This window comes from Oreochromis aureus, linkage group 9, assembly GCF_013358895.1.
Source record: "Oreochromis aureus strain Israel breed Guangdong linkage group 9, ZZ_aureus, whole genome shotgun sequence".
Classification (NCBI taxonomy): Eukaryota; Metazoa; Chordata; class Actinopteri; order Cichliformes; family Cichlidae; genus Oreochromis; species Oreochromis aureus.
In genome coordinates, this window is record NC_052950.1 from 15277838 (window position 1) to 15304091 (window position 26254).

Consider the following 26254-nt stretch of genomic DNA (forward strand, 5'->3'; position numbering starts at 1 on the left):
TAAAATACCTCCTGCTTATGGGAATACACTTTTGAGTTATTTTAGACTCTTACATAATCAAGTGTAGTGTGTCAGAGCAGATTATTGAGTCCCTTCCCTATGTAACTCAGATCTAATGGTTTTCTGTGCAGCCACTGATTAACAAGATATGCATGTGTTTAGTTACATGTATTAATGTGGGTGCAAGGGTGCAATGATATGGGCACGGTAAGAGAAAAGAAATTATTGTTGTTTTTAGTGAAGGTCTAGAGTCTGATGCTGCAGGTTTTTCTTATGTTCTTTCTCTGTCACTTTAATAGAGGATGTGTTACACTGTGGGTAAAACTGGGAATTAAAAAAAAGCAGCAGGGTGTTCTGATAATATAGCATTGTCAGTACTGGTGTATCACTATGTTAGTGTTAGAACTGCAATACTTACACAGTTCAGTCCATAATTATCCAAGCTGTGGGGTCGATCCCACTCCAGATGGTCAACAGATAAGTCAGAGGGGGTCCTGAGATGATTAATGGGTAAGGGAGTCAGCATACAGAAAGCTCACCTTCACAACCTTATTTTACTTTTTTATTTTTTAACTTTGTCTTCAACTTTACATTTAAATGTGAAGTTTTAAGAGGAAATATCTGTATGTAGGAACTCCTAATACGTGACACTTCAAGCTAGTAATGAATACGAGCTGGAGCTAATATTTAACAGTTTTAACAAGTATTCTTTTCTATGAAAATCGAATTTTAAAAGACATTTTAAAAAAACAGAAGAGTTGAAAATATGCTGACAAATGGGGGAACATAAATAACTACCTTTATATTTCAACTGTAGCTTTGTAACGCCAAAGGAAATGCATTTGTAAATGGATTTCACATACTTATCACACCATTCGTGTAACCTTTTTTAATCCTCTAGTAGTGCTGCTGCAGTGTGGTGGCCCTGAGAGGTCGAATGCACTGCAGTGTAAGAAAATACCAGAGAAGGGAGGCGGGGGTAACGAAAGTAGAAAAAACAGGAAGGAAATTGAATAAAAAACAACGGAAGTGGAAAAATAGAGAACGGAAGTTGAGTAAAACAAAGGGGAAGCAGAAAAAGGAGAATTTCAGTCAAACATGACAGAAGTAGAAAGAAAATGCAATAAAAGCTCACAAAAAAATAAAAAAAAAAATTTAAAGCTGAAAAACCCAATAGAAGTGATTTAGAGGGGATAATAACATGAAAGATCAGCTGTAGTAAATGACTAATAGCAATCTATACAGCATTATATGAATAATGTGATTTGAACACAGCATTACCATCCCTCTTTTTCTCCCTCACAACACCAGTTAATCCTCCACTTCTTCGTCTCAGTGCAATCCTTCCCATGTTTCTGTCACCACCGCACCTTTTTTCCTGCTTTTCTTGTGTTTCATGTGCTTCTGCAGCATTTTTCTATTTGCACTGTGTTTGGAACGAAAACCTTATTTGAAAATTTTGTTGTTGTTGTTGATGATTAACAGATGTTCTTATTTGGATTCTATTCCCACCTTTATAGTTAGAATATCATTTTTCAATTTAAACGAACCTCAGCAGAAAACCTCTGGTTTCTGCAGCTGCTTGAAAGAGAAATCATGTAGTAAAGTAATCTGTTTGCACGCGTTTTTCTGGGTGAAATGCAATCACGGTTCACCAGGATCAACCCTTTTTTGTTTTTTCCTTTTGTCTCTCTTCAGAGAAACAATAAAGAATTAGCATCGGCTTCTTTGTGTTTTTCAAGGTTCCTACTACGGCATTCGCACGACCCTCGTCAACCTTTCTCATCTTTTATTTCAAGGAGTTATCCCAACTCATGCAACAAGTCCAGCACACATAAACATTTTCACACACACACCCCCTAATCTTCAAGTCTTCAAATGCAGTACCCCGTTTGGCCGCTTACCTCCACAGTATTCATTTTATATATAAGAAACTGAGTCGGTGAGCGTGTGTGTGTGAGAGAGAGAGAGGGAGAGAGAGAGAGAGCGAGAGAGAGAGCATCACATGTGTACCCCCTCACCCACCCTCTATTTCCAAAACACACACACATACACACACACATACATACACACACGCCTTCCGTCCAGCCCAAGGGTCTCCAGTCTGCATAATAAATGAGGCTTGCTGATAGGTGGAAGAACAGGGGAGGGAGTTGGTTCTCTCTCTCTCTCTCTCTCTCACACACACACACACACACACACACACACACACACACACACACACACACGCCTGTACCATTACACAGCTTGGGTCTATACCACTTAACAGCTGCTGCTGGAGAAATCCCAGGTCTCTTACCATGCCTGTTGTTCGCTCATTTATCCTGATTGCAGCAGCGGCTGGACTTCTCTTCAATCTCTGATGTTCAGATTTCAATCCTAGAAATTAGCTTAAAGTCTCCACAGGGATTTCTCCTTTCACGTCAGCTACAGTGTCCTTGAGCAAGGCACTCATGCCACGCTGGGGGCAGCCCCCGCCCCCAGGTGTTTGCATGTGCAATACTGCCTACATTTGCAGCTTTTCCCTGATATTTATTGGCTAACTGTAAAAAACAAGAAACACGCATACAGCAAGAGAGGCAGAACTATCAGAGGCTTTGCTTTCTTGAGGTCGAACATTTGTTAAGCACGTGGAGGCTTTCTTGAATACTAAAATCACATTTCTCACCTGACAACAAGTACAAAAGAGGAATAATTAATAATATTCCTCTCCTCGACTCTATCATTATCATTTATGGACACTCACATACATGCACACATGAACCGGGGCCGAAATTATTTAATAATATGAACCCCCCCTAACCCCCACCCTCCCTTCACATAGTCGACCATTTGAAAGTAATTATCAGTAATGATCTGCCGGTGACTGATCTATTTTTACCTGATGATCAAACCAGATCTCATCTTAGATCTATATCCCGTGACATTCATTATAGCCCCACAAGATTACATTCATCTCTGCCAGCACCACCTGTCCTTGCGATGGTGTTTCATTCTTCAGCCAGAGCCCATTCAAAGTGATGGTAAATATAGCAAATACAGATTAGGATGTAAGATTTTTATTATTATAATTAATATTACTTGTAAGTGTGTGTGTGTGTGTGTGTGTGTGTGTGTGTGTGTGTGTGTGTGTGTGTGTGTGTGTGATTAGCCTTATCCCACTGTTTTCTTTAAATTATTTCCGGTGTTGAATTTTCACCTGTTTAAATCGGGTTAACTCTTAATCCCTTGTACGTACATATATATATATATATATATATATATATATATATATATATATATATATATATATATATATATATATATATATATATATATATATATATCAGTTTTATGTATTTTGCTTTTTTTTTTTTTTTTTTTACCGTGCATTTACATAGGCACAGCACACCTTTTAAACAACATAACACAATATAAATAGGAGCTGAAGGGGGAGAAATGCCATTTGGAAAGAAAACAGGGGCTTTCTAAATGAGTTTAATTGAGTTTATACATAATTCAGTGCATTTCTGTGTGGGTCATGCAGCTTCCCTGCAGTGTGCTGCTGTGGTCGATGGTCTTCAAAACAACAGCCCGCAGGTCGCCACAGTAGATAGGAGGCTCTACTTCTTTTTTTTAAAGAGGTAAACACTACAGAAAAACAACCAGCTGTGACGACAGAGTAAAGTAAGACGATGCTGCTAACACCCTCCATTTATAAACGCCATTAAAATATATATATTCGCAGGAGATCACATAAACACGATCCTAAGGTCACACGTGACTTTAAAATATTTCCTGCTGTCGTCTCACATCATTAGATCCCCATTTAGCATAATATCACTGCGCTAAAAGCGCATTACACCAGTCTGTCTACAGTGGGGGGGGTTTATTAGTGTGTGTGAAAATAAGAGTTTTTAAAAATTATAAATATTAAGAAATCAGCCGTAAAATGTAAAAAAGTGTTTTATAATTTATTGCAATAATAGATTTGAATTTTGATGCCCTGAAACACAAATCAAAGCATCGCGGAGCTTCACGTTTAGCCCACACGGCTGCACTGAGCACCGCTCCTCGATGGCAGAGTGCTTTAACCGGGGAGCTGCATTTCCCCTTCCCCGCTCAAAGGGGAAAAGCAGACGCGGAAACAAGAAAAAACAACCGTTTCTTCAAACACCCCCCTCCCTCCCTTCACCGCTGAATTGTTGATGCCATCAGCTCGCGGTGAAGTTCTCTTTCTCGCTTCTCTGCGGTTTTCCGAGCTTCCTTTCTTCTCACTCGTAGCGGGAGCCGCGAGGGGCGCGAGGCAGGGCGGCTCTCGAGCCGTGCAGCGACACACTCTGAGCGGCAGGCGAGCGGAGCAGGCGCCGCTGAGTCACCGGGACACGCTGCAGCTCAGAGAGGCGACCAGGAAACTCTTGGCTGTGCTCCTCCGCATTGCCAACACTTTTATTATACAACGCTTTTTATTTAAATTAATTACTCTATGGTAATTATTGAGACTGAACTCAGCCTATATCTAAACTATATTTTATTGCTATTTTTAGTTTTATTTATTTAGGCGTGAGTTTTTATTGTGTTGGAAGCAACACCACAAAGCCCCCCAAAATACATTCCTAAAATATAGTTTAAAAAAATATACGATAATATTGCATATGTATTAATTATTATTATTATTTTACACAATTTCCACAATTGTGATTTTTCCACACAGACAGATTCACTCAGTTTTGTGAGCTTTTACTTCTGTACTTGTTTACCATCTTTCCATAGCTGTGTGTAGTTTTAATCTCTCTGTAATATTTCAGCATTATTGTCATAATTTTCAAGCTGCGTATAACTTCTCACCGCTATAGGCAACACAGTCTATGGCGGTCCAAATGCTTTGCAGAGGTTTTCAGATCTGATCCAGGGTGACATGTGGGCAAATTTGACTTTGAAAGTAAAAAGGGTGCTCTGCTTGTTTACTGTCAGTTGTCCTGCTTTGTAATTTTTGCAGTGGCATCAATAAGCTTCGAGGAAACTGCGAGGTGTAATTCAGCTGGAAGGCACACACACACACGCGCACACAAAGAAAGAGAGGATTCTGAGAATAGTGTATATATGCATGTGTGTGTGTGTGTGTGTTTGTGCCGGGGGTGACAGAGGAGTGTCACTTAGCAGAAGAATACGAGCTGTCTGAGAATGAAGAGGGATGAGGCTGAATCCTGCTGCTTCTCCTCGCCACCATTATCCCACAGGAGAGCGACCTGTGGGGGGGCTGACACACAAATACACACACGCGCGCACACACACTCTCTCTGGGAATCTCCTCAGCTGTTCCCTCCACACTCTGTCTCTTGCACCCTTCCTCCTCTTCCTCCTGCCCTCACGGCCCTAAACACCTCTGTTTGCCGGATCTGGTTCCACTCGGCACCGGATCAGGGCCCCTGGCAGCTGACTGCAGGTTTCTGCCCAGGATTAAGTCTCCTAATGGCAGCCACTCTGTGATGATTTACACTGCATTACTGTACAAACCAGCGACAGCCTCCTCCTTCCTAATGGTTTATTACACCGAAGCCTCTCTCGGCTTTATTGCTCTTTGCTCTCCCTATTTGAGGCTGGGGTCTAATTAAATAATTTAGCTGAATTACCAAACATATGCCGAAACCCGTGTAGAGGAATTATTTTTGGCATCTGGCGAACTTGTTTTATGGCTTTTGTTGTAGTTTTATTTCTGCTCGGTCCGGAGTGTGACAGAATGGGAGCGATGATTGCGACAAATATTGTAAGTATGTTAAAGTTCACGTCCTGTGGAAACTGCGCATCTTCAACCTGTCGGCTTTTCAAAGTAATAGCCCCCTGAAAGCATTTTTAGGAGGTTTATTTAACATCAAGTTTGACTTTTTTTCCCCCCTTTTCACTCAGTAAAGGAGTCAATTCGTTTACACACTCTAGGTTTTCACTCCATGGGGGTGAATTCACGTTTTTGATTTTAAATTATGCTGGAACAAGAGGCTGACGCATATAAGACAAATAAATTAAAATCTTATAAATGGAAAAAAAAAAAAAAAATCACACTTGGTGTCAACCTCCAGCAGCAGCTTACTTTTCTAGGTTTTCTTTAATGTAAGGCCTCTACTTATTTATAAAAGTCAAATGACACATTTACAAATCAAGTTTGATCTTTCTGCATTGCTAGTTGAAATATTTCTTTAACTGTTGTAAAATGTTTTCCCCCAAGATTTTAAACCCATAAATATAAAACCTCCTTTTCACTGCACTTTTCTCCATATTTATTTATTTATTATTTGGGGCTTATTCAAAGCCATCACGAACACTAATCAATTACAAAAGCCTTACCTGGAAAAAGGGAGAACATTTAAGTAGAAACTGAACCGCAGAGTGAGCATGCTCAGTGTGAGACAGGTATCTTTAATGCTGCAGAGAATTCCTCGGTGACAGCGGCTCAGCCTGCCTCTGAAGCCGCAGATATCTGCCCTACATTTGTCTAATCATCCCGGGCTTAACCCTCCTGCTGGCCTGCTATCTGCTCTATGTGTGTGTCTGAGTGTTTTGAGTCTGTATGTGTGTGTGTATAAGAGAGAGAGCTCTCCTGTCTCCTAACACCGGGGCTTAGTCATGTTTTGACTTTGTAATCAGGCACCTGGTTGGGCAGCACACAGGGGTCCTGAATCAGCTGGTAAGCCCTCCCAACCCTGGAAAATGCTTCTGGGGGAGTGTGATCGATGATGGACACAGTGGCTCTGGCCCGCATGCGTGTATGTGTGTGTGCGTGTGTGTGTGAGAGAGAGGCAGGGCTGTTAGTGGGAGGCTTATAAAAGATGGTGGAGGTGGGGAAGTGGTGTTGCTGGGGGGGGGGGGTATGCGTTTTAAACAGCCTGGCTTTGATTGACAGGGCTGATAGTGAGTGGAGGGTGGATGGATGAGGGGAGGTCACAGTGAGGGATAGTTGGCAGTGGGAGGGGTGAATGAGCAAGTCCTCGGGTAAAGGAAAAAGGGGGGTTGCGTTGTTGAATGCAGGTTAGATTCTGGGTGTATTTGTGCGTGTACATGCAAAACGCGCGGGCGGGGGGGGTTCAACACTCCTAAGGAGGGGGTGTATTTTCGAGGGAGTAGGGGGGTGCAGGAGGAAAGTGAGCTTTTAATTACCAGGGCAGAAGCAGATGTAGCAGAATGGTGCCCCCACCTCTTCAACGCAAACACAGCAGCGGCAGCTGGAAGTCATCAGCTTTGGTTGTGGGTGCATATTTGTAAGGACAGGAGCCCCGAAGCACAATGTTTAAATTTAAAGATGTTGAGTTTCTATTGGCACTTTGGTTGCGCGATGATTATTTATTTTTCTCCCCCAACCCCCCCTCACCTCCCTTCTTGTTACAGAATAATTCACATCCCGCTTAGCGCCTCTTCGTCCACGATTTACAGTGTAATTAATGGCACGGAGTATAAGTCAGGAAAGGTTTGACTCTATTCAAAATACAGCTTACAAGTCCGCTCGTAAGAGTGGCTTCAAACTGGGGGGGAAAGAAACCACTGTTTTAACAGGAACATTTTAATCTCATCTACACTCACCTCGTAAATCATCTGACATATGGGCAGAAAGGACAAAAATAACATGCATTTAATCAGCGAATTAAAATATATGCAGCTTGTCATTTATTTTTTGATAATATTAGTTGTTTTAAAGAAGTATTTGTGAGGTGGTTTAAAACTAGTGAGTTTATGAGCGGGATTTTTAAACTGTGTGCATTTGTTTTGAATTAAATGTCATCTTATTGAGGTTTTTTTTTTTAGTGTTGTTTTAGCACCAGGCCGGATGAAAACTAGTGTCCAGCCCTCTCTCTGGTTCATTTAGTTTCTACTGATCAGCGTCACAGTAAAAGCAAACACATTTACAGCATGTGTGTTTTTGTGATCGCCTACAAAAAGTGGCCAAGCTTAATAAGTTATTAAAACCTCATCTTTTATAGAATTTGTTACATTTGTTTGAAAAAAAATTCTTAAAAAAAGAAAAATGTATTACAAAAAAAAAAAAAAGAAAAAAAAAATTGCATTGCATACTCAGCAGCCACTTTATTAGGTACACCTCGTCTTTATGGACCCCGTCTTTCCCCTTCAGATGAGTCTTAATTCTTGATGGCACAGATTCAACAAGATGCTGGAAACATTCCTCAGATTTTGATCCACACTGACACGAAGGGATCACACAGGAGTTGGAGATTTGTCTGCTGCACATCCATGATCTGACTCTTCCATTGCACACATCCCAAAGGTGCTCAACTTGATGGTCATGATTAAGATTATTTGAATTTTGTGACATGATGCGGTCATCAAATAATAATAGAAGAAAATATCTCCACAGTCAGTTCAGACATAAACCGTACTTCATAACTGTAAAAGTCTACTGCATTTTTTTTTTACTGATACCTTGATACAAACACCAAACGCTGCTCTTACTTAACCAGAGTGTTTCTTTAATTTTCTTTTTTTTTTTTTGAAATACATTGTCAATCCCCCACCAATGTTTTTTTTACACTCTTACAAAATTTATCCAACAAAATGTGTGCACAGATGAAAACATGGTGCCCAGAGTATAAAATGACTTTCCATCAAGAAAATGGTGCAAAATGTAAAAAAAAGAAAAGAAAAAAAAAAGAAAAGAAAAAAAGAAACACAATGTCCCTGCACATATAAAAATAAATTAATACTTTTGTGTCCAGTCACTGTCAACCTTATTGTCTGGTCCTAAAGATTCACACACGCATGAACTGAGGCTTCATTGGCTTTCCTTCACACCAGCACGACCAATCATAATCACTTATGTACAACCAACGGCCAATGAGAAAGATTTATGTACATTTAACGAGGTAAAAACTGTGCCACCGAGCGCCCCCCTGACACACTTCCTCCTCCCCTACAAACACCTATATACAACCACATCCCCTCCCAAATCAGCCAACTAATAAGTAGCTCCTAGCTTCAAACACATGACAAAAATAGAAATCATTAAAAGGGTTTACAGCAAGATTAGACTGAACAGAGGAACAAAAGACAAAAAAAAACTTTACACAGTAGTACAAAATGATGCTAAATTGCAAAAACAAGCGGGCTTTTAAAATATATCATCTTATGCCCATTACACAAAACCTCCAGATAAATAGAAAGCACAACACAAAGTTGGCTTTGATATTAGAGAATGCAGCAGAATAAAAGTTCCTAGTTTTATTAAAGAGACGTCCAGCCTGACAGACCGAGAGTTTTTGTAATCTGTTGCCTTAGCAACGCAGCTTCATTACCAGTAGCACTGTGAAAAATTGGGTAGAGTGACCAAGTTTTTTTTTTTTTTTTTTAATATATATATATTTGTTTGTTTTTTTTAAATAAAAAACAAAATCCCACTTTCCTCCTTTGGCCTCAGGCACTTGGGTTTGGACCCTGATTGGCCAGTCCTGACTGTTGTGGGTTTTTAAGTGGCCGCTGCTGTCGGCCTTTTAGGTCCTGATAGGCTGGTCCTGCTCGAGAGGTAGGTGCAGCAGGAGGCTTAATCGGGAAGATGAAATGCAATCACTTCCACTTGCTGATAACCAACTGCGTGGTTTATCTCTGAAAGTGGATGCGTGACGTGGATTTAAGCATCTTTGTGAACATTCAACATACTTTTTTGAATAATCTTTTGTTTTTCTCCTCTTTTACATTTCTTTTCCCCGAATGATCCTCCTGTATCTGGCCCAGAGAAGAGACAGTCAAAAGCAAGGCTTCTGTGGTGACCATACGAGGCTTGGCTCACGGACATTAATGGATGTACGCAAACTGCGGGAAGGAGACACGGGGAGAGAAGGCAGCACTGAGGACGTGTGGGACATTTCCTCATTTAATAGTCCCTCCAGGACCGCTGCGAAACAGATGTCAATCACACATCTACGACTGGTAAGTCCTATAACAGGGAATTGTACTGTTGTCCTAATCATATATTGCTGCCATTTTCTTCTTTTTTTTAATGTTTGTAGTTCTGTGTGTGTGCCAGCTTGTGTGCTGCAGCACAACTGCTGGTTTGGCTGAAGCCCCTGAGAGAGTGAAACAGCAGAGAGACCAGACCATTACAAAAACATTAATTAAAAAAAAAAAAAGAGAGGGAAAAACCCCCCAAAACAAAACCCGGAACAAGATTCGGAGTAGGAAACACCGAAGAAATAAAGGAGTTTCTGGGAACCTGTCAGTCAACTGAACTGAAGAGACCAAACACACCATGTCCGCTGGTGCTACGTACTGACAGTAACACACGTTCAGTTACTACCAGCAGTATTAAATAATTAAAAAAAATCTTTAAGTAGACAAAGCAATCAAAATAAGGACTCAAAGCAGCTAAAAAGTCGTTAAATCAAATAAATAATACAAAATGACACAAAACGTGGTGTCGAGATCAGAACCTAAACTACAGACAGTCTTCTGTATAACTCCACACAGAGAGTGTGTGTGTGTTATGCTTTAACACACCGCTGGAAACGAATATCTAACATGAACACATTTTGCTCTTCTGCAGACGTTCTCATCACTAACCTACAAAGCTGACCAACAGGCTGATCCCCAAAAAACTCTGCGCATGTATATATATATATATTTATATATATGTTAAAAAAAACCCAAAACAATAAAAAAAAAAAAAGGAAACAAAAAGAACATATGCCGTCACGTCTTCTCTTGCCCTCCGACGCCCACGGCTTTTTCGGCTAGCCGAGGCTTCTGCGCCCCTGAGCCATGCGTGTCGGCGTGTGCGTGCTGCAGCGCCAGGAAGGGGTTGGCGGTGATGGTGCCTTGGCCCTGGCTCTGGGCGCCGGGCAGCAAGTTGTTGATGGGCAGCTGAGCGGAAGAGAGTGGGATGGAGGGAATCTGGGCAGAGGAGGAGAGGGACTGCAGCTGCTGGAGGTCCTGCTGCTGCATCAGTTGGTAGAGCAACACCTGCTGCTGCTCCTGGGGAGCAGAGGGAGGAAGGGGGAGATGCAAGGAGGGAGGAAACAAGGAGGAAAAACGAAATAAAAAAAAAAAGGAAAAAAAAAAGAAGAGGATTAAGTGGAGGTGTCATGAAAGAAAAGAGTTGAAGGGGTGAATAAGGGATGGAGGGAGGGGGGGGACAGAGCGTGAGACAGAAGAAAAAAGCAGGGAAAGTGTGGAAAAGAGGGGAAAAAGAAGAGTTAATAAGCAAGGTGATTTAGACCATCGTCCAAAAGAAAATTGTAGCTCAGTGTCTTTGTGTGTGTTTAACTGTGTGTGATAGTAGTAAGTAATCAAATGTGCGTAGTGTGTGTATGTGTGTGTGTAGTACCACTGAAGGCTGTGAGGACAGCAGCTGGTGGAGCTGATGCTGCTGCAGGAGCAATCTCTGCTGCTCAGACAGCAGGCCGATTCGCGCCGCGCTGATGAGACAAAGCACACTCACAGTGAGACAAACGCAATTAACACTCTGCCTGCACAGTATCAGACTGTTTAGCACACTTTTTTAAAACATTAGAGGTCTGTGACGGTGAGAGTGACAGAAAATATAAACATTTATCTGTTTCTATAAGTTATAAAGAAAAACATCAGCTTATTTTTTGCTTAAAAAAAAAACAAGAAAAAAAAAAGAGATTTAAACTCAAAAAAAACATGCATGACTACAGCATTTTTTCACAAAGCTGACACACTGATGAAAACAGAGCTATGGCGGGTTGTGAAGTGGCACCAGCTTCTGTCTCACCTGGTCTTACTAGTTGCTGAGTTGCTAAAATCCATTGTGGAAGCAAAAAGACACAAAGAGGAAGAGAGGATGCAATAAAGTTCACATTCAAACTTCTTGGGAAGCCGAGACAAACATATTCCTGAATATTTTCAGTACTTAACTATGTGCTTATGTGAAAGGGCCTTGAAAATGTGAAGCTACTGACACCCATCTGGAGCTCTTTAACTCGCTGACAGTCAACCAATTTGTTGGGAAGGGTGATGTGAAACCACATGTATTGATTTTATTATCATCAAAGGCTTCCAACACAATTCGCATCCCAGTGTTGACGCTTTATTAATCTGAAAATGGCGCTTAATGTATTAGAGGAAGATGAAAACAGCCATACTTGTTATTGACGGGCAAAGTGACGCCTGTAGCTGCTCCTGTAGTGTGTGTATGAGGGCTGGAGGTGCCGGCCGGCGTCTGGATCACGCCGTTCAGAGCCCCGACGATTCCCCCCATGCCCAGCGCACTCCCTGCGCCCAGAGCCCCCATTAGCCCCGCCACGCCACCCAACCCAGCCGGGGTCGCCCCTACGGTGGCGACCCCATTGAGCTGTGGCTGAGGTGGACTCTGGGACACCGAGGGAGGCGTGGAGAGGGAGGAGGTGGAACCACTACTGCTGTGACCGCCACAAGATGCACTATCCTGAGGACCAAAAAGAGACTCCCATTAATGACAAGTCCTGCATTCAGAATCTGTAGCTATGTCCTAATTCATAGGCTGCATCCTTCGGAGGACCAGGCCTTCGCGGTCTACGTGGGCCGGGTCTTTCGAAGACCTAGAAGGCCGGAAGTGCGAGGCTGTGAAATGGGATGGTCTAGCCTTTAGATTTACGTCACCAGCTGTCTCAGGGGAGTTCAATAAACTCAGCCGTCTGCTCCTCGCTCGCTAATATATAACAGAACACTGGAGTAAATTCTCTACTATCTCACACTTCTGTGTTTTCTGTTTGACATTTATTCAGCTGTGTGGAAACTATAACTTTAATCTCAGCCAAACCGATTTACTCAGGAACAAATAAAACACTGAAAAAAAGCCAAACAATAACATTTTTAAGTTATCTAAGTGACTTGTATATCATGTTTAACCTGAGTGGCGAAAGACCGCGGGGATCTGAAAACGATGTGCCGGGAGTTTGCTGTTCTTGCCGGCTCTAGTGAGCCTTGATCACCCGGTCAGCTATCGAGCTGGTGGGTAACAGACGTCATCGAAAACATCGAAGCACGTTTGCAAATATGTGATGTCTTGATAAAGCAACAAGATATTTGAAGCTTAAACTGCTACATTCCCGCCTGAAAACATCTTAAAAGTTTATTTGGTGACCCAGAAAAAGTAATAAGAGTAATATTAAAACTAAGTAGCTGCCGCCATTGTTGGAAACTGGAATTGGCTGGGCCGAGCTATGAATCCTGGGATAGGTTGGGCCACAAAGGATACACCCGATGAAGGACGCATTTGTCGGCCGCATTTGGAGCAGCCTTCGAGTTGGGGCAGTCTTCGTAGCCTTGCTGTGACGTAATCGACCTTCAAATGCGGCCTCCGAAGGATGCGGCCTATTAATTGGGACATACCTTATTTCACAGCTTTTTGACATTAAAATAAAGCGATCATTACAGTTTGCTTAATTTACAATGTTAAAGAACAAATAGAATAAAAGAATTTGTCATCACAGACTGTCTTAATGAGGGTTTGATGGACATTCTTATTGAAGCTTTGAAAGTCTACAAGCCTGTGAATCAACTACTTTCAAAAAGTTCTGTTTATATTGCAATTTCTATTCTGACTTTAAATCTTGCCTCTGGCATTTGCCATAAATAAACTACTGAGCGATCAAGACTAAAGCTAACACTGAAACTAATAAAAACTAACTAAAAATAAACCCACTCTGGAAAATCAAAACAAAACATAAAAACTAGTTCGAAAACACAAACTAAAATAACTCTGGTGACTACAGATTTCAAGCCATGAGACAAACCATGAATTTCTCCTTACCTGAGTCGCCACAGGTAAAGATGAGTCAGCTGCTCCCGACTGGGCTCCCTTCACATCTGTGGAAAACCAAAAGGTTAGACGTGTCTCAGTAGGTCTACTCTAAAAATTTGAAACCTGCTTTTCAAGTTCTAGAAATTTTCTGTGCTAAATGACGTCAGCCAGCAACAATCCATCTCTTGGATCAGGAACAAGAGAGTAGCTCAGTCAGATCTTAACGCTGGAAAAAATAAAATGTGCAGATGCAAGAATCTGAATAACTTTGATATAAACACATGTACGCATCAGGCTGTGCTATGGGAGGAAGGGAAGCTGGCAGAGGCAGGGTGATGATGGTTGTTACTCATAAACCCTCAAAAATAGTGTTGCAGGCCACATTCAAACCTTTAATACCAACAGTATTGGACTGTCACCTTTTCCAGAAATATAACACCCTCAGTGCAAAAATTGCTTGAACGATAACTTAAGGTGTCGTCTTGGCCTTTAAATTCCCGAGCTCTCAATCTGATCAAGCATCTGTGATATTTTTTTTTAGTCCATGGAGGTAACATTTTAAGGATCTCCTGCTGCCATGCTTGATGCCTGATACCACAAAACACATTCGCAGTCTCCACAGTGCATCTGAATCAATGGGGGTGCAGCTGTTTCAGTGACACAAAGCAGACCTGCACAATGCCAGGCAGGTGCTGTGGCTCACTGGTGTGCATCATTCACCTTGATTTCTAAGTAAGTAAGTAAGAGTGTCTGTGTACCCGAGGAGGCCGTGGCAGGTGTGAAAGGCACTGATAGCTGTGCGCTGAGAAGCTGCAGTCTCTCTTTCTTCATGGTCAGAGTTTTTATCTGCTCCTCCAGCCTCCTGTTCTCCTCCTGGAGCTGGTGCAGAGACTTCAACATGCTCACCACTGAGAAAGAGAAGGAGAGAGGGAACAGAAAAAGCAGCGATTTTTTATTTCCTGCTCCAAATATTCTGTAATAGCTCTGCTCTGAATTTTCAATTTACCGCTCTCCACACCTGTGTGAGAAAATAAAGACTTCAAAATTGCACAAATGAAATAAAACTCAGCCCTGTCACAGTCTGCAGTAAACACTGTTAGTCCACTTGCTGTTTTAGCTGCACCACAGTGAAGGTAAAATAACCAGTACTGGTGCTGGGTTATATGCTGGGATGAATCTTTACAGGACTGACCCTTTCACCAATATCCTTACTTTCTAAAAGGCCACTCATTTTTTCAATCTGCCTTTTCTTATACCTCACATTAACAACACACACAGTGACGATCAGACAGATACTCCCCACAGACATGTCAGAGATCGAGGTCATCTACAGTGACCCTGCAGCCTGCACGGACTCACTGTCGGGGGGAGGAGGAGGGTTTGCAGATGCAGGAACTTAAACCTGACTCATCCGATTGAAGGACAGCCTTTCTAACGACCAAGCTGCCATCCCCCTTTTTCATTTTCACTTTATTGATCCCAGAAGGGATGTTCAGATAGGTAGATAACCAGCAAGAGATTGACAGGCGCAACAATAACAGATAAAGTGAAAATGTGACTGCAAAGAGGGAGCGGCTCTGCACAACAGCTCGAAGGCAAAGAGCCGACGGATCAATTGACACAGAGAGGGAAATGGTGAAGTGGACAAAGTGTATGACTGTGTGTGAGGTAGGAGATTAATCTCCAGCCATTTTTGAGATGAAGAGAATTCACCTTTTGTTTTCATCCTGCCTTTGATTTCAGGCCCTTTGCCTTATACTGTATCTTTTAAATAGAGAGTAAAACTATTATTTTGTTTTTTTATGTGACTTATTTGTTAAATAAAATGCTGTGAGGGTGTCACAGGTAGAAATAAAATCAGTGTGGTGAGAGACTTAAATTGAATTAACAAACTCATAAGTGTGTATCAAACAGAATCATCCGATTTCAAAAGGCTATATTTTTTAAAGTAATGGACATAAAAGCTTTTGGTATATTTTACATACAAAATTTTTACAAGTGCTCCGTATGTCCCCCTGTGGACACCCGGCATTAGTCCACACGATAGTCAAACTCGTCCCATACTTTTGCAAGCATGTCTGGAGTCACTGCAGCCGCTGCTACCAATAATCACTCCCTGCTTAGAGGCATGGTTTTCAGTAGTTACTGGTGAGCAATAGTCTGAAATTGGATGATTCTTTTAGGTAATCTTGTATTTTTAACGATGCTTGGTGCTTGCGTCTTCTCACCGTCTCCTTGCGCTCCCTGCTGCAGCAGGAAGCTCTGCCCTTCGTTCCACTGCCTCTCCAGGAGCTGCTCAATGCTGGTGGCCACTGGGGGCAACGTCTCCCCGCCTCCTCCCGCCCCTAGCAACCCCGGCCCCGGCAACGACCCCGAAGAGTCATAGCGGATCTGCAGGCCACCAATCGGAGAGCTGAATGTAGGGAAAGAGAGAGAGAGCGCATTGATAGAAAAGGAGAGATGGAGAGGTCAATAGGGAGATTAACGACCTAACATAAACGTCAGACAAACATAGACACTGCTGGCTATAAAACTACATCAATTTGTTGTTACAGTGGCCCCTAATGAAAAGGGGCCAGGCTTTCTGTCTGCGCGCGAGAGCTAGAAAAAGACTAGGGGAGAGAGAGGAAGAAAGAAGACATGCAACAGGGGGAGACAGACAGAGAGAGGGAAGTGCACTGTCTTGATGCGATAAATCTCAGTGTGCACTGAGACAAGCTGTTGAGCCTGAGGAGAGGAGGAGAGGGGAAAAGGGGAAATAAAGGACACCGGGAGAGATGACTGAGCCGTAGGTGTGCAAACAGCATGATATTTTCCCCTATTGTGGAATGTAAAAATATGACTTAACTTACCACTCGCACGTGAAACTTTAAAGAAGCTTAAAGAGTCTTAAAGTCGCCTAATTTTGTTACAGTGTTTCCTTTGCAGTTAAATGTCATTTATCTTAAATTTAAGACCAAAAATTTTAAAATAAAAAATAAAACCATATATAACCAACCTTATCAAGTGAAATCACCCATTCCACAGACAGTAGCGGAAACAAAACAAAAAAAGTTTATCTGTATGATCAATTTTCCTGTGATCCCGAATGATCCATGCAAACATTCCAAAATGGAGGAGATACAATAACTCATCACACTGTCCTTAAACACAAGAAGACAGGAAAAAATATCTAACTGGACTTGAAGGATGGTTACCACCTTCAAAAACACAAGTTATCGATGGCTGAGAGAGCAAGAATTGCCTGTAGGGGCAAGAGCGAAAGAGAGAGTGTGCATGTGTGTGTTTGAGGAGTGAGAGGAAGAGAGGGGAGATGAGGGGGCCAGCAAAGGGAAAAGCAGAAAGGGGGAGGGGGGGATGGGTGAAGGAGGGGGACCAGTGAGGAATGTAAATGGTGAGGGAGTGCTGGGGAGGGTATCTCTGTGTGTGTGTGTGCACTCACCGCGGGGTGGTCTTGGGAGAAGCTCTTATGGAGAAGCCCTGAGCTCCGACACAACCGCCGCCGCTGCTGCTGCCGTCTCCCGCCTCCTGATCTGCGCACACACACACACACACACAGAAAAAAAAAAAAATCAATTGGACGAGAACACGGACAGAAGATGTTTTTCTGTTGTTCGGATGAAATTGTGGAATAATGTTGACATGAGCATAAAAATGTGGAATTCATTTGTGGTCTTTAAATGAATGCTCTACAAATTTTGGAGGGTTAGATGTGAGAATAAAGCCTTTATCTGTTTGTTGATATTATTTTAGTTCCCTACTTGGAAGTTAAGAGTACTTTTAATGATCAGAATACAGACCAGGCATAAATATAAGCATTTCAGCACGAGCCTGTTCAGTCATTATTTGTAATATAGGAATGGATCTTAAACTAATTGCTTTGGACAATATATGATGAAACAAAAATAAAAATATCAGCACGTCCACACTGAGCCGGCTGAAGTTGAATGCGAAAGCGCACTCACAATACTGTTTTCAGGTTATTTTTTTAAGCCACCAGTCAAGAGAAAAACAAGAATAAAAAACACGCTTCTTCATTTATTTAGGCAAGCAAACAATACAGACTGCCAAACATCCCAGACATCCGTAACAACCCGGCTTTCCTGCTTTGTTTTCTATCCTCGGGCTCTTTGTGATCACCTGCGTTTTAATACAGCCAGACTCATCGTTTAGTCGTTTATTTCTGTTTCCTGGCAGAGAAAATGAGTCATTTAACTGTGGCTTGTAAATACATTTTTCCCCCAGCACTGTTGTATAGTGTTGTAATGCTTAAAAACTGATCACTCAAATGTCTTATAGGGAGCTTCACAGGCTGATCGGCTACGCTGACAGACTGGAGACTCTGAGCCTTCTTTAACAGCTTGAAAAATCAGATATCAGGACATTTGCTAAAGTTTGACAATTTGTTATAAACACAGTTTTCAGCTTAAGACATGTTTCAAATTTCTGCTGCAGGAAATGACAGATTTGTCTTGACCCCAGCTGTAAAACATAGTTAAGTAGGGTGGATCTTCATCGTGCTGCAGAGCAGTTACACAGCACAATCACTCCCAATTAACTATATTTGGATTTCTTTAATTGGAATTTTTAAAAACAATTTAGTTATAAAAGAAAATATGTGATGGTTTGTGGAGTTTTTAAAGTTAAAACGCTGGTTAATTTTGGAAATACATACAGGAGTGGTAGTCTGCATGACCCGAGACACACTGGAATTTCACCCCAGGCGTACAACATTATTTTTCAAAAGCATAATTGTCCTCTACCACACTAAAGCAAATTGCCGTTGTTCCTGGATTTATCCACTCTGGAGTTTATTTTTCCAAGGGGACGGGATGATAAAAAGAAGTGAAGACAGAGGACCCTTTTCAAGTTTTTCTGTTTTCCCTCTGACTCAGGCTACATGCGCTGCAATACTGTGGGCTCTGCAGTCTACAAAACTCTCTCTCTCTCTCTGTATCTCTTTCAAACACAAGCCTTCATTCAAACTGCATGTGCTTCCCTCTCTACCTTCTGTGAGAGTCTCTGTCTCTCCTCCCTCTGGGCCCCTGGCCAGACGCTTCTTTTCATTTTCCTCAGTGAGAGTAATGAATCACACATGCACACAGACTTTTGCATTTACACACTCACACAAACTCCCCTCTACTTAAGACAGTCAATCCCAGCTTTTACCCCCACCAGGTCACCACTCCAGTCCCTCGCTCTCTTCTTTTTCAAGTCCTTTTTTCTGTCGTAACCCTTTCCGTCCCTGGCACCTCCCTCCAGACACTCAAAAGCAAAGAGAAACGGCTGCCAAAGTAAACAGGCTGCATGCATACAAACACACGCACGCACACACACACACCTTGCACGTTTACGCTCACATGACCCTTACTAGCCGACAAACAGAACCTCATGCTTATGTAGCCACAGACACGTGTTCTCCACGTCTGTGTGCTTAATGTTATGGTAAGGAAATATCAATGTTCATTAAGGCTGCTTAATGATTATTTTCATTACTAGTTAGTGCAGCTCAATGAAGCAATAGGTCAATCAAGTGAAAATAAATCTGCCACTATTTTAATAATGAATCAACTGTTTTATGTCAATATTCCAAAAATAGTCTGTTTCCAAATATGGGGGGAAAAATACACAATACTTGTTGCTGGTTTAATATCTGAATATTTCACCTTTTGCACAAAGAAATTTTACTGACGCTAAAGAAAAGCTAATCAATAAAGAAAAATCACTGGCCTATTAATTCATACTATGTTTATATTTAAGTTTCACTTAAAGTGGAGAACATTTACAATACTCACATCTGAAATTGTGTAAACGTCAGAAATGACGTCATATTGAATTATAAATTTAATTACAAATTAAACACATTTCCAATTGGAAACATTTAATTTTACACAACAGCATAGCACACACACACACACACACACGCACGCACACACACACACACACACCTGAAACAACTTACAAAATTAAATATGGCATAAAATCTTTTTTTTCTTTCTTAATTACCAAAAGAAAACAGTTGTTGTTTTTGGGGGTTTTTTTTTAGAGTTTGCAATCAAAATGTGCATTTTCATGAATTATATATAAGGTTTGCTGAACACACTGAACCTGCCTAGTAGCCTGTCCATAGTTTTAAAAAAAACCCCAAAAACGCTGCGCTGACTTCTAAAAAAGTGCTGATGTTAATAAGTTGTCTAATCTTAAACTTGAAATGCATGATTTGCACCCATTAAAAATAGGTGCTTATAAAGTGAGGTAAACAGATTTAGGTCTCTGGATCACATACACACATGGACACATGCATGAACGAATGTGCGCACACACACACGGCCCCGTGGCCCCCTGTCAGTCAGCCTGATTAGTGAGCTGACCTGCGGGTCAGCCTGGATCTGGCTCTGATGACTGCTGACCGGCAGCAGGAACTGCTTCCTCCTCTCCACTCTTTATTCGCCTCTTTTCTCTTGCTTCTCGTCGCTTTGACCAACCAGATGTCTTGCATCAGGAAGCGGCTACTCTTGATTACTAAAGTCTCTCGTAACTCCCTCATCAGCTCCTCTGCGCTGAACAGACAGCACAAACTGACTTTCTCTCTACTCCCGGAGCTCCTGCCGGCTCCTGGAGGAGTATTTCCTCAAAAAAGATCCTATTTTTTTCTTTCATACTGATTAAAGTTTATCAGGAAAAAAGAAGAGAAAATAGAGGAAAATCCAAGCCGTTTAACCAGAACTGAGTGGGAGGGGCTTAAGAATATCACTGACCCTTGACCTTTTTTGCGGGATCAAGGGGGCATTGACCTATCAATTATCTCCGTGTCCTTGTCGCTCTCTCTCACACGCACACATTTTATTTTATTTTATTCACATGCGTACAAACAAACATGCACTGCTGCATGAAGCGTTGCTGCTGTACCTGCTGGTGAGGCTTCGGACTGTGCGATGAGCGCCGCCATGGTCGAGCTGGGGTTCAGCCTGTTGCCAAACATGTGGGGGGGGGCCAGGTTGAAGACAGAGCCTGGGAGAGCGCTCACCTGTGGACGGAGACAAACAAACAGTGACACATGAGACACAAGAAGCCACATTTTCTCTGTGATTTGACTCTTTATAATATAATGGCTAAACCAGCAGTTTTTAGATAACCACATGATTGTTCTTTTCCACTGAACCATCTGAGAAGTCATGCTTGGAAAAAGGCAGGCAACTTCAAAAAAAGAAAAAAGAAAAAAAAAGTGCCAACTGACTGCATGAAAGGCAAAATTTAAGCTGGCAAGACCAATTCCCTCTTGATCATAATCTCACGAATTTTGCAAGAATCCAGCTGTAAACTTTTAGAGTGAGAAAGAAAGTTTCCCACATTACAATCATGTGGTGATTCAGGTCTTAATGGTCTGAGTGTCCCAAGAAACGCGTTTTAAAACGTTGAATAATAAATGAATAAACCTGGGACACAGAGTGAATTTATTAAAACAAAAATGGCTAAAAATAGTCTTTAATTTTTGGCTCGTGATGATAATTTTTGGCTTTTATGATAAAAATACACTATTGGTGGTGTACACACACTTTTGATTTTTGTAAACAATTAAAATATTTTTAAAATGTAACGTGTAAAATATCAAAGGATAGCAAGAAGCAGTTTATCTGGGCTCAAACAGACTTAAAATATACAAAAAATAAATAAATAAATGAATAAAATAATGATAAAAATTTACACTGGTACACACACACACACACACACACACACACACACACACACACACCCCTCTACATTTCAAATATGGAAACCTGCACATTTTTGCTGGTGTTACTATATAAATTACCTCAAAGTTTACCAGAATACCAGAAATATTATCATTTTATTTTATTTTTATAGTTTGTTTTTTAAGCATTATACATAAAAAACAAACAAAAACCAGCCAGTGTTTCTTTATTATCAAGTGGAACAGTTGTAGTAACAGGTTAAGAGTGCATGTGTCTGCAATGGATCTCTAAATGTGGACTGACGGAAATCTACCATCACTTAAAAAAATAAATAAATTAAAAAATTAAAACACACCCACGGGTATATTATGAATCCACAGCTCATTATTCTGTTAGACACACACACACACACACACACACACACCCACCCTGGGCTCAGAGTGCCTCGGCACCCCGACAATACGCTGACGTGCTGACAAAGTGTTTCTGATGCATAGAGTTTAATCCAATTAAGGCATTTCCCAAATAAGGACTGTGGAGTAAAGGGTGGGGTCGACAGAGAGCGAGGACAGCGAGGGTGGAGCATGAGCAGGAGAATCAGGTCCATCTAGAAGGACAAAATGGCTGACCATTTTGATTGTGCAAAAACGAGTGTTTTGAGGAGTAAATGAGGGGAAAAAAAGGAGCATTTAAAATCTATCGCTGGAAAGAAGTTTGTAGTTTGTCGTCCAGCTTACGTGTGGAAAATTGTGAAAGCCAGACATCGTTACTTAACTAAAACAGCTTAAACTGACAGTTTAAGCCAAATGCTCTCTGTAGTTTGCTTTACTGCACTTTCTCCACTTTGTTTCCAATCAGAAACCTCATTGAGTAAAATTGTTTGATTTTGAGCTGAAACAAAAATACGTCATAAAGACCAGTTACATGAAGGCTAAAAACACAAATCCAGGCTTTAGAGAGTCAGTAAAACTCGTGTGTGTTTATGTATTCTGTCCCACTGCTTTAGGGGTGATTATGATATATTTGTTTAAATTTCTGGAGTGGTTCAGAGGAATAAAACAAAAAAGCCCGAAAGCTATGATCTCATATCAGAAATTTATGCACACAGTAGGTGTAAATACAGAAAATCTGGACAACATCCTGCAAATTCCAATTCCTATTAAAGGTTAATTTCCAAAAATGGAACCTGTTCCCTCTGACCATTTCATCCTCCTCTGAAATGACTTCAGATTTCTTTCTACACCCACCCCGTCCTCCTCCTCCTCTTCCTCCTCCCAGTGCCATAATCCTTCCCATCAACATTCATTTTTCATTTACATTCATTTTTCATTAAAGTCTCTCTCGCACTCCCTTTCTCTGTCCTGGGCTGATAGCCAATAACAGTAGGCCAAGAGTCTGCTAGCGCACTGAAAATAGCAAATGGTCTCTGTCATTCACCCAGTCATACACACACACACACACCAACACACACAGAGAGAGAGGAAAGCCTGTTGTTGGCATCCTTCTATAGTTGTGTAATTACTCCCAATTCGATTTAAAGTGTGCGTGCGTGTGTGTGTGCGCGAATGTGTGCGCTCACTTGTCTACTGCCCAAAGGCCTGCATCACACTTTACAAACTAACACACATGTTTAAAACAATTTGAAAAGAATTGTGGGGGGAAAAAGAAACCGTCCCTATTAAGTCGCCCTCATGCTTCCTTTCTGCAGCCCTCTTCTCATTTCTCTCTCTCGCTCTCACAGACACACAAACTCGCACACAGCCGCAACCCAAGCTCCTCTATACATGCAGAAAACAGGCGTGATATCCTGTGCTTCCCTGGGCCTCCCGTCCTCTATAATATGTGCTGAACAGAGAAGGAGCAGGGTGAGATGAAGGCCGAGCCAGCGAATCCAAAGCGCGAGCGCTAACCCCCCTAAACACACAGTCGCTGCAACCCCTCCCCTCCCACCATCTATCTCTCCATCCCTACTGTGGTGCTTGTCAGATGTCATTACATCACAGGACACTGTGGGGGAAGAAAGAGAAATGGATGGGGACGGAGAGAAGGAAGGTCGAGGGTGAGAGAAAGTGTGTGTGTGTGTGTGTGTGAGAGAAAGAAAGCGAAAGAGAGGTGGTAAGTAGTGGTAAGACAGAGACAGAATGCAGACTTTGGGGACGTTTTGAAAGGACGGACACTGGGGTCAGTGATTGAAGAAGAGGGCTCCCTGCACCCTTCTAGGAGATAGGTGCTTTGAAAGGGGCCAAGTTGATCGCGTTGGATGCAACAACCTTAAAACTGGATATCAGGGTTATATGAGCCAGCAGTGCACAGTGAAAATGATGAAAAGCCTAAAAATTGAGAAAGGTCTTGGATAATTCATTCAAAAGTGCTTAACTGCTGCTTTTATATACGAGGTTTAAATGGAAATACATATAAAAATTTAACCATTTTTATTTCTATTCCATTATTCAAAAAAAAAAAAAAAAAAAAAAAATCTAAATGTTTCACGATAGGACTGATTACCTTTAATTATGCAGCCTTGATTCTGGACCCACTTTCTCACATAGTGTATTGTGAATGAGTGCTTTCCCAGCTTGGCCCAGAAGCCCCCCCACCCCCGTCACCATTCTCCCCATTGAGTGACATGATAAAAATCATAAACGTGCAGGCATATTATAACAACACAGAGCCTTGGTGGGTTAGTCTAGTATTTCATTATAGAGGAACTTGAATGTGTACTCGCTTTCAAAAAGAAAAGGGAAAAAAAGATGATTTATCAATGTTCCCTCTGTGTCACAAAAAACAGATTTCTATCAGTTTCATTAATAAAAATAACACGAGTATTTTCTCACAGACCTCGCTCGCTAGACTTAGGAAAAACTAATTAGGCTGTAGTTTAGATGTTAAAAAGACTTATTTTTGTGCTCTGAATGAGCTACAACGACCCTCTACAGGTGCAACCTCACCATTGGCTACAGAATAACTGAGCTGAGAAAACATAATGCGCACAAGGTCGGGAAACACACATTTCACACACAATTAACGTGCGGAGGATTAACAATAGTGCTGAGAGATTTGGTGCGGAAGACGTTTAATTAGTGTGCTTTGGTTTATTTGTATTCCCACAGTTTATCTGCACTTCAGCTCAAAGATGCCAAAGATGTGGATGAATGGGCAGATGTAGAGGGTGCTGAATAGACTGTGTGTGCATGTGTGTGTGTGTGTGTGTGTGTGTGTGTGAGAGACAGAGCGTGCGTCATGGTGGGTTTGATGAGCGTGTATTTCCATATACGTGAGTGTAGAAAGGTTGTAGCACAGACTCACGTGTGTTGATGCCGTGCTGTTTAGCGGCGCTGTGGCAGTGAATGGAGAGGGAGGGGCTAGAGAAGGTGTGGGCTGCTGTTGCTGTGACAACTCCGAGTTGGCTCCGCCCATGGTGACGGCTCCCGTCCCCGATGAGGACCCATCGGCAACGGAGAAAACACCTGGGGAGAAATAAGCTGTTCATTAAGATGATTAAACAAAGAGTTTAGCAAAACTAGAGATCAACATTTCTGTGTCCTGCTGCCGTGTATGATGATTCGCTGTCACATCGTCATGGGTTACCTGAATAATATTAAGTACTTGTGAAAGTATTGAGGAACATGTGAGCTTTTAGCATCTAGTCTAAAAGTCTGACTAACAGACACAAAACTGCTTTAAAATTTTACACCAGCATTGATTTTTGGTACATGCAATTTCTTTTGGTTCACACACTGTATGCAGTCCATGCAGTTATTTTATATAAGTCAATTTTGACTAAGAAAGCATTATTAGATTTTTAACAGAGGATTTTTCTCAGAATAATTATTCATTGTTTTACCGCCATTATCTTGTTTTCATAACTGTCACACACTTGCGCAGTAAGTGTAAATATATTTCTTGTTACCTGTTTTAAATCAACTTCATTTGACTCTTTTTAATAAAAAAACAACAACAAAGAAAAAAAATACAGGGCGAATGAATGGGGAAAAAAAAAAAATCACCAAAAAAACAGAAACAAAGAAATTAAAGTTTGACTCGTTCGCAGTAATTAAAGAATTTGTGTTTCAACAAGCTGCAGATCTGTTAGAAATTTAATGTGTTATTAATAAATTCAACAAATGTAATGAACGGTTCAGTATGCAGGCTTGTATGCAGTGAGATAGTTTAGTGTCTTTATAGTCATAAAACACCTCAACTGCAATAATTACAGAAACACACACACACACACACACACACACACACACACACACACACACACACACACACACACACACACACATGACTTAAAATCAAATATTTAAGGACTGAGATGAGGGATAAGAGAAGAAACAGTGTTCTTCCTTTTTGTGCTCTTTGTCTTACAAACAAAAACACACCAATTTTACCCATATGCATATTAAAAATAACAATTATATATTATAGTTAAAATATAAACTGCTGTAATTCACCCATGCATACATATTCCTGTATTTTAACACATCCATAAAAAACACTGCGCTCTCTTATCTTTCTGCTCGCTCTCTTTTCTCCCCTCACACACCCTTGTGCTCGTCCACTAACTAGGGATAAACCCTGCCCCTGCCCCCCTTTGACCCCATCAGAGGAGGGGGGGAGAGAGAGGGGCCCCTCAGGCCCACAAAAGCCTGAATGGCTCAGGGCAGCACGCATTCACTGGGGGAACAAGAGATCTTTGTGCCAGGAGGGGAGGGGTGGAGGGAGGGAGGGAGAGGGAGAGATAGCACACTACATGGGCCTACATACTATTTATAACGCTTTGTAATATGCACCAGAAAAATTGATACCCAAAGCAGGGCTGCCGAGACTCAGGGGGCAT

At 41.5% G+C, this 26254-nt stretch overlaps 1 protein-coding gene across 2 annotated transcripts in view; it reads right to left on the reverse strand.

Moving 5' to 3' along the window:
- Nucleotides 1-8432: 8432 nt before the first annotated feature.
- mllt10 (MLLT10 histone lysine methyltransferase DOT1L cofactor) overlaps nucleotides 8433-26254 on the reverse strand; it is a 47722-nt gene continuing 29900 nt past the window's right edge. For both annotated transcript variants that reach the window (XM_031750023.2, XM_031750024.2), the window contains 9 exons: nucleotides 24721-24881; nucleotides 20630-20747; nucleotides 17163-17253; nucleotides 15949-16133; nucleotides 14479-14628; nucleotides 13730-13785; nucleotides 12081-12382; nucleotides 11300-11390; nucleotides 8433-10947 (listed from right to left, as the gene is read on the reverse strand). In XM_031750023.2, coding sequence (XP_031605883.1) covers nucleotides 10666-10947; nucleotides 11300-11390; nucleotides 12081-12382; nucleotides 13730-13785; nucleotides 14479-14628; nucleotides 15949-16133; nucleotides 17163-17253; nucleotides 20630-20747; nucleotides 24721-24881 — 1436 coding nt within the window. In that variant the 3' untranslated portion in view covers nucleotides 8433-10665. The remainder of the gene's footprint in view (nucleotides 10948-11299; nucleotides 11391-12080; nucleotides 12383-13729; nucleotides 13786-14478; nucleotides 14629-15948; nucleotides 16134-17162; nucleotides 17254-20629; nucleotides 20748-24720; nucleotides 24882-26254) is intronic.